At 39.3% G+C, this 14,825-nt stretch overlaps 1 protein-coding gene across 4 annotated transcripts in view; it reads right to left on the bottom strand.

The window, feature by feature from the left end:
• PKNOX2 (PBX/knotted 1 homeobox 2) overlaps positions 1-14,825 on the bottom strand; it is a 95,868-nt gene that overhangs the window by 20,475 nt on the left and 60,568 nt on the right. For all 4 annotated transcript variants that reach the window (XM_058856975.1, XM_058856977.1, XM_058856976.1 and 1 more), the window contains 2 exons: positions 10,753-10,861; positions 4,724-4,863 (listed from right to left, as the gene is read on the bottom strand). In XM_058856975.1, the coding sequence (XP_058712958.1) occupies positions 4,724-4,863; positions 10,753-10,836 (224 nt within the window). In that variant the 5' untranslated portion in view covers positions 10,837-10,861. The remainder of the gene's footprint in view (positions 1-4,723; positions 4,864-10,752; positions 10,862-14,825) is intronic.

Here is a 14,825-nt window from a genome sequence, read left to right as displayed (position 1 = left end):
TCCATCATCCATCATCCATCCATCCATCATCCATCCATCCATCCATCATCCATCATCCATCATCCATCATCCATCATCCATCCATCATCCATCCATCCATCCATCCATCATCCATCCATCCATCCATCCATCCATCCATCCATCCATCCATCCATCATCCATCATCCATCCATCCATCATCCATCATCCATCATCCATCCATCATCCATCATCCATCCATCCATCCATCCATCATCCATCCATCCATCCATCCATCATCCATCATCCATCCATCCATCATCCATCATCCATCATCCATCCATCCATCATCCATCCATCCATCCATCCATCCATCATCCATCCATCATCCATCATCCATCCATCATCCATCATCCATCCATCCATCCATCCATCCATCCATCATCCATCATCCATCCATCCATCCATCCATCCATCCATCCATCCATCCATCCTCTCCCAGTCTGTAAGAACCTGGTGGTGCAAACCTCACTCCCAAGTCACACTGGAAGTGCTGCCTCTTGATCTCTTTCAGCAACAAAAAAACAAAGCTTAAAAGTTGTAAAATTCACTATTTCCTCCATGAGTCAATGACTTTTTCCAACGTCTTGGTGTTTTCCATCATTGCACCAAAGTCAGCATTTCCCAAATGGGCACAAAGTCTGTCCTGGACATAGACAAGATGTCCTGGAGCCATCTGCTGTCCAAGTGGCTCCTCCTTTCGAGGATGGACATCAGCACCTGCTCATTGATGGTAAGATTTCACCTCAAAATGTGGCTGGAGATGATGGATGGGGACTCCTATCTGCCTGCAGCATGGACCAACCCTGCTATGGGCTGCTCCTCCACCAAGAGGTCTCTTTGCACCTCTGGCAAGTCCACAGAGATGGGTCAAATCCCACTTCTCTGTTACCATGAGATGATCTTGAAAACAAAAATTTATAGCTCTTGAAATTCAGATATCTCCAATGATGATGCTAAATTGATGCAATATAAAATGCAAATACACAAACAGCACCAAAGCACATGGACAATACGAGGATGAAGACCACAGCTTAGGGCAAGCCTCAGCGAGCCTCTCCAGCTGTGCAAATTCAAATAAAAAATGTTTTATGGAGTCTTTCCTGGCAGAAATGCAAAATACTCCTGCAGGAATGGTCTCCCACAACATTCCAGTTATCCGAGCACAATGGGATTGGCTCCAGCATCTTACCTCCAAAAGATGGCCCAAAAGATGATTATGAATCACTTCCTCACAGCCTTTTTGAGTGGGAGTCAGGCGAAGGGGTTAAACCCCTTGGCTAAGTCTTCATTTGCAGCCGCTAATACCACAGCATATTATAGTTTAATCTGTCCTGATCCTGGTTTAATGCAAGATTCACCGAGGCTGCAGCAGAGAGTGGCGAGGGGGGGAAATCATTTCATAATTTCAGGAGCCCCGCCGGAGCTTAGCCAAGGGATATGAAAGGCAAATTCCAGGCGTAAAGCTGAATTATTGGGACTTAGGAAGCGATGGCACCGCAGCAGGTGCCTGCTGCCATTTCCACAGCCCCTCCATCAATTAGGAGCAGAGGCATGGAATTAGCCCATGGATGGGGGTTTGGGGAAGGGAAAAGGGGGTTGCAGCCCCTCAGAAATTTTCTTTGAAAAACCCTTTTCTTTGAGGGGTTGCATTGACCAAGGGGGGATTAAGGACATTGCCAGCATCACCCCGTGCTCCTCAGTATTGATAATGGGGGCAGTGATGCTCTGAGCCCCCAGAAAGGTTTTGGGGCTGGCAGGGAGTAGGAGGAGGAAGGAACATGGCTGAGGGTAGAATGGTTTGCTTTTCAGCTGAAAATAAAATGGAATAAAAAATGCAGAATCTAAGATAAAATTAAAAAAAAAATAAAAATAATTGGAATCCAATCCCATTGAATCAAATCCCATCAAATCCATCAATATGTAAAAACAAAATTAAATGAAGCAAAACAATATTTTTTTTAAAAAATCCAAACAAAATAAAATAACATTAAATTACATTAAGCAGAAAAAGCATATCAGAACTTTAAAAATATGTATTAAAAAAAATCCAAAACAACAAACACAAGATGAAATCAGAGGGCCAAGACCCCCAGGGATGGATGAAGGGAAGGCACCCTCTGAGAGCAGTCTCCAGGAGTGCTGGAATTTGGGAATTTACCACGAGTTTTCTGTGAATTGCTGTGGAATTTGGGATTTTTTTTTTTTCATTTCTCCATTTCCAGCATTTCTGTGGTCACACCATGCAAAGGAAAGGATGGCCCAGCACGGCAGGTGGAGATTGTGGCATAAAAACTGAGAGCTGGAGCATTTTGCCATGAAATCTGCAGTGGATATCCAGACAGTTGGATATCCAGGATGCACAGGGGAGGATTTTCCCCACTGTGGGTGTTCCAGAGGTGGAAACCACCCCTTATGGCACGAAGGAGAGTTTTGGAGTAGAAAAATCTGCTCTTGCTGATTACAAAAAGAAAACCTGTTTTGTTAGTTGGGTTGGAATTTTTTTTTTTGCCAGGGAATCCTCCAAATGAAAGGGCTGAACCAGCCCTGACATTTTCCTGCAGGAGAGAGGTCGTTTGCTGCCACTAATAAAAAGGATTCGACACGGGCTAATAAAGAGGAATGAATTCCTCTAATGGCCTAATTTCCCACCTTCAGCCGAGCCAGCAGCACAGCAGGCACATCACAACAGGAATTATATTTTTTTTCACCCCTTTTCCCCTAAAAAAACCCCCAACAACCCAAAACAAAACAAAAAAAAAACCCAACCAACAAAAAAAAAAACACACAAAAAGCCCCCAGCCAAACTTAATGCAAAGAAATCCAGCCATTTCCCACTTGGAAAAATCCAATTTGTGGTGCTTGGGTGCTTTAAGCATCATTTCCCTTCAGGAGCATCATCTTTTCTGGTCCAAAATCCATTGGGAAGTCCCAGCCCCACTGTTGCATAAAGTCAAGACAACACTTCAGCTGACAGAAAATTGCAGCTGAGAAGTGACACTGCTGTCCCAGTCCCTGCCAAGCTGCTCCCACATCAAGAAGGGTGGGGAAGGATTTTTTTTCCCCTTTTCTCTATTTTTTTAACGGGTGATAAACCTCCTGCTAGGGCATAAAACCCGGCAGGGTGACTTGTCCATGGGTTTTTATATTTCCCATCACATTTTCCCAGCAATTTCCCTCCAGCTTGATCGACCGACACAGCCAATGCCTCCTGCCCTGGTGCAATTATTGAAAATTAACAAAAATCCATTGTTTTGGGTGGAGGGAAATGGACCTCAGAGGGCTGAGGAAAAATCCTTGTGTGCATTTGATACCTAATGGAATATACACCATCCATTTTAACCACTGGAAAAGGGATATTCAGCAAAAAAAGGTTAAATTTTATGTGATTATATAATGTATTGCATAAACATATAGCAGTATATATTTGTTTTATATAAAAATGTATTTGTGGGGTTGTTTTGGCTAGTTCCCAAAAATAAGTGTCTAGGTTTGGGCAAGAAGTGCACACATGGAACTGGGAAACAAATTTCCCCCATCTTTTCCAGGGGAATGCCTCCCATAAGGTGTTTTTTGCATTTCTTTGACCTTCCAGTTAAGGCTGTGAAAACTCCAAGGGTGGGGCTTGGATTTTTTTTCCCTTTATCCCACAAATGCTGCAAAATTCCTGATGGAAGGGAGAAAATAAAGTGGTTTTGTCCTCAAATGGCTTCTTTTGCTTTGAGGAAATTATTTCCATCACTGGGAGACCTGCAGCAAATAATCCTTTGTGTTTTCCTGGGAAAAAGTGAGTTTATTCCATGCTTTCATCCACTTTTTCAGACCTTTTAGCCTTGTAGGATTTGAATATTCGGAGGACAAATATTTTAATTCCTTCAAGTCCAAGCTGCAATTTTTTGCTTCACAAGGCCCCACATCCCTGGTCATTGGTGGCTTAATCCTAAACCTTAAACTTTAACCCTAATTTTATTAGAATATTGTTACATCATGTAAGAATATGATCTAATATTGTAAATTATCACATATCATTTGTATCATAACGTATTACTTACATAATTATACTATTTACATAATTAGAGTATTATTTACAGTAGTTATGCAGTAACTGCTGATATTAAGATAAAATATATTAAAAGATGATATATTAAAACATAATACATTAAAATATAATATATTAAAATACAATATATTAAAATACAATATATTAAAATATAATATATTAAAATACAGTATGATAAAATATAATATGTTAAAATGCTCAAATTGAAAAAAAAAGGACAGCAGGAGCCACCCACCACTGCCCACATCATGCAGAGATGCAGGAACTGCACATTTCAGGTTAATGTGTGACTTCACTCCTTGTCCAGCCCCAAATCACACAGCTTTTCCCCAAAAAAAGGTTAATTTGAGGGGGGTTTTAAATATTTTGAAGGGGCAAAACAAAGTCCACAAAGGAGCTCCATCACCAGGCTCTACAATCAATGGTTATTATTGCTAAAAAGGAGCTAATTGCTAATTCCCCCCTTCCCGTGTGTTAATTAATGCATTAGAAGACAGCAGATTAATAATGCATAATAATAACGAATGCATCAACGCACCGATGCATTAATTAATGCATCGCCGAACAGATGCAATAACAACCCTGCATTATAACAGCGAAACCATTAATTAAAAGGCATTAATGAATGCAATTATCCTGCCTCACCTGTAGACAGCCCTCTTGTCGGCCTCCAGCTGCGCCTGGGGGTCGCCGCCCGCGGCCGGTACCGGCGCGTTGGCAGCCGCCGCCGGCGTGGTGAGATGCACGGGCTGGGCTTTGGTGGGCTGCTGGGCTGTGGCTGTCATCTGGGGAGGGCAGGGAATAAAGGAGAGAGGGGAAAGAGAATGTAAAATAACCTCAAAATGGGGTTTGTCGCGCGTTTCCCGCGAGTTTTACGGCGTTCCACGCGGAGTTTTGGGCGTTCGGCACGCAGCGCTCTGTGCAGGTAAAGCAGAGCAAGGAATATCTTTGCCTGCAAAGAGAAGGTTCAGATTTTTAACACATTTTCCCCCACTTTTCACCAGGGGAAAACACAGGAAGAAAGTCCCACCATCTTTATAGTGTGGGGTAATTTAGGAAGGGATGTTGCACAGAAGTCCCAGATTAAATCAGCCGCAACGCCGCGGTTTGCCAAGAATTCTTTCAAAGCAGGTATTACTGTCTAGACACAGTCATTTTCAATTTTATCCCAAAATTAGGTGAACCTCTTCCAGCTCGCCAAGCCCAGCAATGAGTCACCTCAGAGCTGTGAGAAGACAGCCAAAAAAAATCAGATTTTTTTGGTGCCCATGCCCAAATCACCCAACTTCAGCCGCCATCACGGGGACGTGCTGTGCAATAAATCACCCTGACAACAAACATTGTGTTTATTTTATAAACTTTTATATTTATAAAAACATAATTAGGTAAATATGGATCGTAAAGATGGGAGAGGTTTTTGTGCCATTGCTCCTGAGCATCTTTCCAGCACCAAACCCAAAAATTGCCACCCCCTGGAAAAGGGCAACACCCATTTATGGGGCAGTTTTTAATTAAAACTATCAAATCCTTAAAAAAAAACTTGATTACTTGCTGTCACACTTCAGGTCAAACTTGGGCTTTGCATTATCATCACAAGATTCAGCTAAAATAAAAATTTCAGGGAGAATTTGAAATCACTGAGGTTCAAATGCATCAGCAGCACCCCAAATCCAGTGGTTTCAGCTTAAAATCTCCATGGAAATTTATTGCAAAGGGGTTGGTTTGCTTCCCTCTCTGCTGAAATTTGTAAAAAAATTAGTATTTGCCTATTTTTACCTGTAAATGTTCAGTCCTCCCTCGAGGCATGGAGCAAAAGGAAGCTCTGCTTCTTGCTAAATGTTATATATATAATTTATTTATTTGTCTAATACACTTATTTCTGTATCTGTATATATTATCTATAATTATTCAATGTTTCTTCCTGTTTTTTGATATAAATAATATATATTATTTACTTGTCTGATACACTATAACATATTTATTTCTGTGTTTATACAGAAACGGGCTTATATATATATTTTATTTATTTGTCTGATATGCCTTTACATTTATTTGTGATTGTTAACATACAAAAATGTCCATACACATAAATGATCATGTCACTAATTAGTGTAAATGTGTATATATGTATATTTATACACAAATATGTAAAACTTTATAACCCCAAGCTGGACCAAAACCATGACACCTTTTGCTTTTAAAATGTTTGCCTTTAATATCTCCTGCCTGACCTTTTGCTGTCGCTTTTTTTCCACTTTTTTTTTTTCCCTTTTCAATCTCCTTTATTGTTCATAACTCCAAAGTTGGGCTCCAGCACCTGCAAATTCACTTGGCTCTATTTAATTTCCAACTCTCCCAACTCTCCCATCAGGTTCAATTTCTGTCCCTTTTTCCCTTCCCTGGTGCTAAAGAAATGAGTGAAATTTGGGCTTCACTTCCCCTCCTGATCCCAGCAGTTGGGATTTCTCCTTTTCCCCCCTCTTTTTCCATTTAAAACCAAAACAGAGCAGATTTTGGGATGCTCCAGCCCCATCACATCATTCCTCATCCTCTTTCCCTTTTCCCCCTTTTTTCTCCCTATTACATCTGTGGAAAATTACATTTATTCAGGGAAAAATGGCTTTTTCCCCCCAACCTTTTCCCCTTTTTTTTTCCCCCCCTCATCACACTTATTTACCAGGATTCCAAAGCCCTTTTTGCATCCTGCCAAGTTGAATATTCCCAGCCAAGTCTGCAACTAATTGAGCTATTACCCAAAATAAAAAAAAATATCCTCCTTTGGGGCTGCTCCGAAGCCATTACCTCACCTTGGACTAAAGAAAAGAATAAAAAATAACTAAAAATAATTCCAAGTCTATGGAAAAAGAGGGGAGAGGACGCTGGGATGGGGGAAATTTGCAGCTGAATAGTGAGGAAGGCAAAAAATGGAGCCAAAAATGGCATTTGGAGGAGCAGGTGGGGAGGGGAAAGGCAGGAGATTCCTGGGAGTGGGAAAATGGGAAATAGGAGGAAATATTTGGGTGTAAAAGTTATAAATTTTGATAAAAAATGCAGGTGGGTTTTGGTTTGGGTTGGTTTTTTTTCCCCTGGAAAATGGCCAAAAATAGTTTCAGGAGGGGGAAAAAATGTAAATGAGAAAGGAAAATAAAAAGCACAAAAAATTATGTTTAAAAAGCAGCAAAAAAAAAAATACAATGATGACAATAATTATTATATTATTATTATAAGCTACTGAAATTTATTAAAATATGTTTCAAATATCCTAAAAATGTGTTTACAACTATATTGGAAAAGTAAAGTTTTAAAATGTTACAAATACACTCAAAGATGTGAAAACCAAAAAAATGCTTTATAAATATGTTAAAAATTTATTTAAATACAGAAAAATGAGAAAAAATATGTCTGCAATTATGTAAAAATCTAAAAGGCTTAAAAATGTAGAAAATACATTAAAAGATGTTCAAATGTTGAAAAAAATTTAAATTACATTTGAAACTTCCTTAAGTTTTAAGTTAAAATCTCCACCCAATTTTTAACTGGTGACTTTTTAAAAAATATTTTTGTATTTAAAAAAACAGAACTATATTCAATTTTTTAATTTTTGTCCCTTAATAAACAATTAAAAAGCGTTTATTAGTGGGAGGAGGGGAGAAGAAAAGATACAGTGTTGAAAATTATGAAAAATTAACTTCTTCATCCAATTTTTAATTATTTTTTTTAAAATATATTTATAAAGTAAGTTAGTTAGTTAGTTAGTTAGTTAGTTAGTTAGTTAGTTAGTTATTGGTCATTTTTGTCCCTATTGTAACCACTTGGGGGGAAGGTAAAGGTGCTTTTTGTCACTTTCTGTCCTGAAATTTATGTAAAATTTACCCAATTTTTAATAATATTTTTTTCTTAAATATATATTTAGAATAAATAAATAATGAAAAAAAAAAAAAAAAAATAAAATAAAATAAAATAAAATAAAATAAAGTAAAATAAAATAAAATAAAGTAAAATAAATAAAATAAAATAAAATAAAATAAAATAAAATAAAATAAAATAAAATAAAATAAAATAAAGTAAAATAAAATAAAATAAAATAAAATAAAGTAAAATAAAATAAAATAAAATAAAATAAAATAAAATAAAATAAAGTAAAATAAAATAAAATAAAATAAAATAAAATAAAATAAAATAAAGTAAAATAAAATAAAATAAAATAAAATAAAAAATGAAATAAAATAAAATAAAATAAAATAAAATAAAATAAAATAAAATAAAATAAAATAAAATAAAATAAAATAAAATAAAATAAAATAAAATAAAATAAAATAAAATAAAATAAAATAAAATAAATAAAAAAAATAAAATAAAATAAAATAAAATAAAATAAAATAAAATAAAATAAAAATAAAATAAAATAAAAAAATAAAAAAAGTAAAATAAAATAAAATAAAATAAAATAAAATAAAATAAAATAAGTAAATAAATCCCCCTTCCTCCCTTTTTTTATCCTTCTTCTGGCCACCTAAAAAGCATTTTTGGCAGGGCAAAACTGCTTTCACCACTTTGGATGGTAAAAATACTTATTTTTCAAACAGCCTCTTTTTGCCAATGAAATGGCTGAAGACTTTTCCTCAGCTTTTTGTTTTCATTCCTTATAGAAAATTGATTTTAATGCAGACTTTAATTCTCAACAGGTAGAGAACTCAAGGAGTGAGACCATGCTCGGTGTAAAAGATGCTCCATGTTCCACTCCTTTAACAGATTCCAGTGATTAATGAAGCATTTTTTCCTTCCAAAAGGCAGATTTTCCCATCATTTCTGCTTCGTTTTTGCCTGTTTCTGCCAGTGAGGGTGACAGCTTGCACAGCCTCTGCTGGAAAACATAAATGCAAAGCTCCCCAAATCCCTTTTTTTTAGCACTTTTCTCCCCAGTGGTTCCCTTGATGAGAAGAGGAGCTCATTGTAGCTCTGATAATCAATAATTTTTCCATTTATCACCAGTCCCCCCCATTTCTTCCCCACTTTCGGGGAGAAAAAATTTGTGTCATTTGCTTTTCCCTTGAAATCCCAAATTTTCAGGTGAAAAGTTCACAGCAGTCAAAAAAAAAATAAAAAAAAAATCAATTCTTGGCTGCAGCTTTTTCCTCCAAACCCACAAAACAGAAAGAGAAACGCTTGAGCAACCCCCTTGATAAGGTAAAACAAGGAAGGATTTGGTCAGCAATGCTCCTGAGGGTCCCCAAAATTCAATGTATTAAAAGAAGGGGGCAGATAAGGGCCAGGGATGAGGAAGGGAGAGAGGGGACGTCTCCAAAGGATGCTCTGGAAAATGTCGGCTATTTTAAAAGTCCCTTAAATTGCCCATTAGGACTCAAACGGTGCCGTGGCTCCCGCTGTGTAAGCGAGAAAAGGGAAAGAAAAAAAAAAAAATTTGGATAAAAAAAAAAGAAAAAATCCCTACTGGAAGGCAGAGCAGTGGAGCGAGCAAATGATGACACAGAAGTTGGAGGAGCCATAAAACCCCACTGAGGTGTCGTTTGTGAGAAGTGACCTTTTCCCACCCAAGGAAATGAGGAGAAAGGAGACGAGGGTGGATTCAAGGAGGGGGTGTGAAAGTCAATTTATTTGTTTTAGCTTGAGGAGGACAAGCTTGGGGATTTGGGGTTTTTGGTGGGGTTGTTGTTGGGTGGATTTTTTGCTGTTGGTTTTTTTTTTGTTGTTGTTGTTGGGGGGGAGATTTTTCTGCTTTTGCAGATGAGAAATGCAGCAAAATGAGGAAAAACTTGAAATCTTCCATATGAACAAAAAAAAAGAGCTGCTTTGAATGTGGAGCTGGCTCAGTGCACAATACAGATCACCCCTGTTCAGCCATTGTGGCTGGAAAAGCGGAAATGCAATATAAATTTACCCTAAAAAATCTCAGGATGGGCTACAAGGTGTAAGATCATGTCCAAAATCCATCCTCAACTCCCAAGTCCAGCCCACTGGGGTGCTCCAGAAGAGTTTGGACAAACTCCTTTTCTTACAATAACTCAACTCCATAAGGATGCTTGGAAAAGCTATTTGACCACTTAGAGCACCACTGGAGATGAAATCTTTTTTCTCCCCTGCCAAAGGTTATTAAAAAATGCCACTAAAATAAATCAAAGGCCATTGCTATGACTAAACCCACCCTGCTTTAGTCAAATGTTTCACCTTTCCAGCTAATTAACCTGCTGGTTGTAATCATGCCAGCATTTCAGCTTTCCAAAAAGATCCAAAGACCCCAAAATCACAGAATCACTGGGTTGGAAGAGATCATTGAGTCCAACCCATGCCCTGACACCACCTCAACTAAACCATGGCATTGAGTGCCACATCCAATCTTTATTTAAACACATCCAGGGATGGTGATTCCACCACCTCCCCAGGCAGAACATTCCAGTACTTTATCACTCTTTCAGTAAAAAACTTTTTCCTAACATCCAACCTAAATTTCCCTTGGCACAGCTTAAAAAATTAGACAAAAAGGGGAAAAACCCATTGTTTTAGCCAAAATCTTTCCATTTTGGAGATGGATAGGAGGGGTTTTCATTCTGCCAGTCTCTGAGATGAATGCTCTGGGGTGAAATACTTTGTAATGGCCATTATTTAGGAACTCAAGGTGAGTAATGCAGGAGTTGGGGGTCCTGGGGGACACTCACCTGTGGGGTGTCTTGGTAGGGAGGAGGAGGCACTGTCTGCGTGGCCATCATGGTCAGAGCTGGTGCAGGGGAGACATGGTGCATCCTGCTTGGGAGTCACATCGAGAACCTGTGGGCAGGAGAACAGAGCTGCTGGATTACCAGGGAACTCTCCTCCCCCAGAAAAATCCCACAGAAAGGGAAGGGAAAATAAAAGACAGAAGGGAGAGGTGACGTTCCTCACACAAGCCCTGGAAGAAACTCAAGGTGGTTTGATGACCCTGGCTGTGATTCAATGATTTTTGAGATTTGTGATTTTGGGTGAGGAATGCACTGGGAGGGAAGAGAAGCAGATCACTGGCAGGGAGATCTTCACTGGAGAGCTCTTGGAGATGAGGGTGCCATCAGTGCAACTCATGGTATTTTCTCCCCTGTGAACCCTGGCACATTTTCTTTCCCCCTCTCATGCCTAACCACAGTGCCTAAATGGGGATTTCCATCCCCTTTCCAGCTATTCCTCTCTTCTGGAAGCAGAAAGACAAACCATAATTGCAAAACTTGCAATTTTTAAAATTATCCATCAAACCCTCCCAAAATGATGTGTCTCTTTGCCTTTAGCCACCACAGAGTCACACCCTCAAAAGGGACATGGAGAATCCAGTGTGGACATTCACCACCATATTTAATATATTCATTTATTAATTTATTTAACATATTCCTATGTTGTGCTGTCCAACCCAGCTGTCTCCTGTGCTGAGGTGACTGCACAGAATGCACAGAAATGTGGAAACTCTTGTTGGATTTGAACCAGGGAGAAAACCTGGATTTTGCACACCCCATAAACCGAGGAGATGGTCCTCACACCACCTCCAACCTCTCTGGAAGTTGATGCTTTCTCCAAAGTTCTCTGTGAGGAAAACAGACTCATTTTTTTGTATCTTCAGGTCCAAAAGAGATGGAGAAAAAAAGAGGGGTACCAGGAAGGGACAAATTTGTAGTGGCTGGGAAAAGTCCCTGACAAATAGACCTGGTGGTAGATGAGACCCAAAAGCAGCTCTTGGCCCTGAAAATATCTCCTCTCCCACTATTTCACTGCAGCTCTGTGGTTGCTTTAGAAAGAAAAGCCAATAATCTTGCCTAAATTCTTTTAAAAACTCTGTCCTGTCCTTTCTGTGGCTCAGAGCTCTGCTTTGGGCCAACTCACAAAGTCACCCAGCAGATCTTCCTGGGTCCTCCACAGGTGAATTCCTTCTACAATGCCTCCTTTTTGTAAGAGATGACATCTCCCCAGGGATCTCCTCCTTGTGGTGCACTGCTTTTCCCACTGGCTTCTCATCTGGAGAAGAGCTGTGGCACCACCCCATGAGGAAATGCAGAGTTATATAAAAACCTGAGATATTGTGAGGGAATATAACCAAAATACAGCATCACTTTCACAACAAAATGGTCACAGGCAGGAGGGTGCAAGGAAGAGGAACAGAGGCACTGAGGAGCTCAGAAACCAAGACACATCTGGGAATCTTTGTGGAAAATGCAGTTCTCTCTAGGAGGTCCATGGGTGTTTGGGGGAAGAGGTGCAATATTCTGATCTTCTCGAGGCTTCAGGCTTTGCCAGGTCACAAATGCACCACATCCAAAAGGAAAACCAAATGCTGTGTGCATGGGATGAGAGTCAACAACTCTAATTTATTTTGCATGAATAAATGAGGTTGTTCTTTCTTATGCTTTGCATAAATATGGAGAACCCACGAATGGAATAGTAAGAAATCACACCCGAAATCCTGTGCATTGTGAAGGTAGATCAGGGTTCTTGCATGACACAGACCTCTAGCAGTGAGGATATTGCATTTATGGGATTAAAATGATGCTTTTCATCTTTTTCCTCCCAACAGCAAAATAGCAGGAGGCAAAATTATCTGCTCCTGAGTGAACTCACAGCTCAAAATCTTTGATGTCCAATGTCAAAACTCAGCTCGCAGCTGCAGGCACACAAATATCTGTGTCCTCAGGGGGTAACACCAAGGGAAAAACCTCCCCACCAGAAAGAGTTTCAGCTGGGGAAAAGCAGAATTTAGCACTGTGACAGTCTGGACATCTGGGTGGGAAGCTAAAAAAAAATAAAAAGACATTGCTATTTTGGGAAAAATACCCTGCTTGGCATCTATTGTTCCTGCCAAGAGCGATCCTACAACCAGCACGTGGTGATTTACTGGGGGGTGGGAGCTTTTTGGGTGAGTCTATTCCCAGAAGGTGGCAGCCCAGAGCCCAATTTAATTGCTGAATAATATCTAAGCTGCTCAAATCCAGCCCTTCATTGAGGTTTATGGGTGTTGATTTGTTTGGAGAATAGGACTGACAGCAAAATGTGGGGATAGAAAAAAAAAAAAAAAAGAGGATAAAAGTGGGAGACAGCTGTTGCCAATAGCAGTATATTTATCTTGGGGGAAACAAATGCACTCAGGCACTGTAAATATCCAGGAAAGAGTCTGGTGGCCACAGGAAAAGCTGGACAGGTGTTCCACGTGGGAGCCCCCAGCCATGAATCTCAGGATAACAGTGCAGAGCTGTCAGCCCCCTGGATTTATCAGCAGCCAACACAGGAAGGGTTGAAAGCTGTCATTGCATGCATTAACCCTTCCTTATTTTTTGTATTTTTTGTTTTATAACATGAATCTCCTCTCTTTTCCTTCTTTCCCCCATTTCTTTAATTAATTTTTCTGTGGGAGCTCTTGGCTGTGGGCATCCAGACACTGGAAGGAGCAGAGCAGCACCAAACCCCTGCCAACTTCCAGCCCACCTCAAGGAAATGTTCAAATCTTGGGTGAAGAGTGAATTTGGGGATCTGGAGATGAAGGAAGGCAGGAATTGCAGGCAGCTCCTGGGGGATTTGCACAGAAGAAAGAAATGGTGAGCAATAAAAACCCATAAAGGCTCTCTCATTTCTGGAAGCAGCAGTACTTCAGGTTTTGGCAGTGACTTGAGATCAAAGTATCCTAAATTTCCTTATGAAATAAAATTATTTCAGCTATCACTGAAATGTTGCCATTACGTTGGAAATGTATTTCCTGAATTGTGCCTATCTAAAAGACTCTCAGATTTATAGGCTGGGTTGGTTTTTTTTTTTACCAGCAATATATTTCATCATTTTTCAAGTAAAAATAATTAAAGCCTAAGCTGAAAAGTTGGAATTTTTTACCATGACTCCTTAAAACACTTAAAAAACCAAAGTATTGTCAGTCACCCACCACCCTCTAGGTGAATATGACCTCCTTGATTAATCAAACAGCCATAAACTCATAATAGAATGGTTAGGGCTGCTCAGAATTGGGGCTGAATGAAAAAAATAAAAATAAAAATTCCCTTTTCTGGACTCTACATCACTGTTTTCAAAGCAAAATGTTAATATTCAATCCAAACTCTTGTTTCTGAACCAATGGGAAAATGGGGAACTTGAAAAAGTTTCAAGTCATTGAGAAGCTTCTGCCCCACATGGAATTAATAAAGGGGGATTCAACAGGAAAAATCAGAAAATCAACTTTTCAGGCTTTTCTTCATCTCCACCTGAAGCAACAAAATTATGAGAGATACTTAAGGATGGGGGTTTTTTTTTTCCCCAAAAATACCATGGGAGGTATTTTTCTGTGTTAAGAGCAGATTTCCTTGTCTGAGGGGGATTTTTTTGAAGAGGGGATGCTGTGAGATTCACAACGACGCCGTGTCAGTCACGCTCTCCCCGCTGCAGGCTGAGAGATTTTTATGTCACCATCTTCAGAGAGGGCTTGTGCAGGCTGAAGGTTGTGATATATGCATTCAGCCAAGTTCAAATGAGGAAATACAGCAGAGGAGGGATGGAGAGGATCCTCCAGAGGATGATCCATCTCACTCAGAGCCACCAGGACAGGCTCACCCAAACTCTTGATTGGCCATAAAGCAAATTAAGAGTGACCCTCTCCTCTTGAATGTCCTATTTCTATCAACAAATCCTCACTTTTTTTGTCTGTTTCTGCCAATATTCACACATTACCCTGAAAGATGAATACCAGGTTTTCATGCCATTACAGGAAGTCCTTTATGCCACCCTGAGCTTATTAAAA

This window comes from Poecile atricapillus, chromosome 25, assembly GCF_030490865.1.
Source record: "Poecile atricapillus isolate bPoeAtr1 chromosome 25, bPoeAtr1.hap1, whole genome shotgun sequence".
Lineage (NCBI taxonomy): Eukaryota > Metazoa > Chordata > Aves > Passeriformes > Paridae > Poecile > Poecile atricapillus.
The sequence above is the reverse complement of the archived record's forward strand: the minus strand, read 5'-3'. Positions and strand labels throughout refer to the sequence as shown.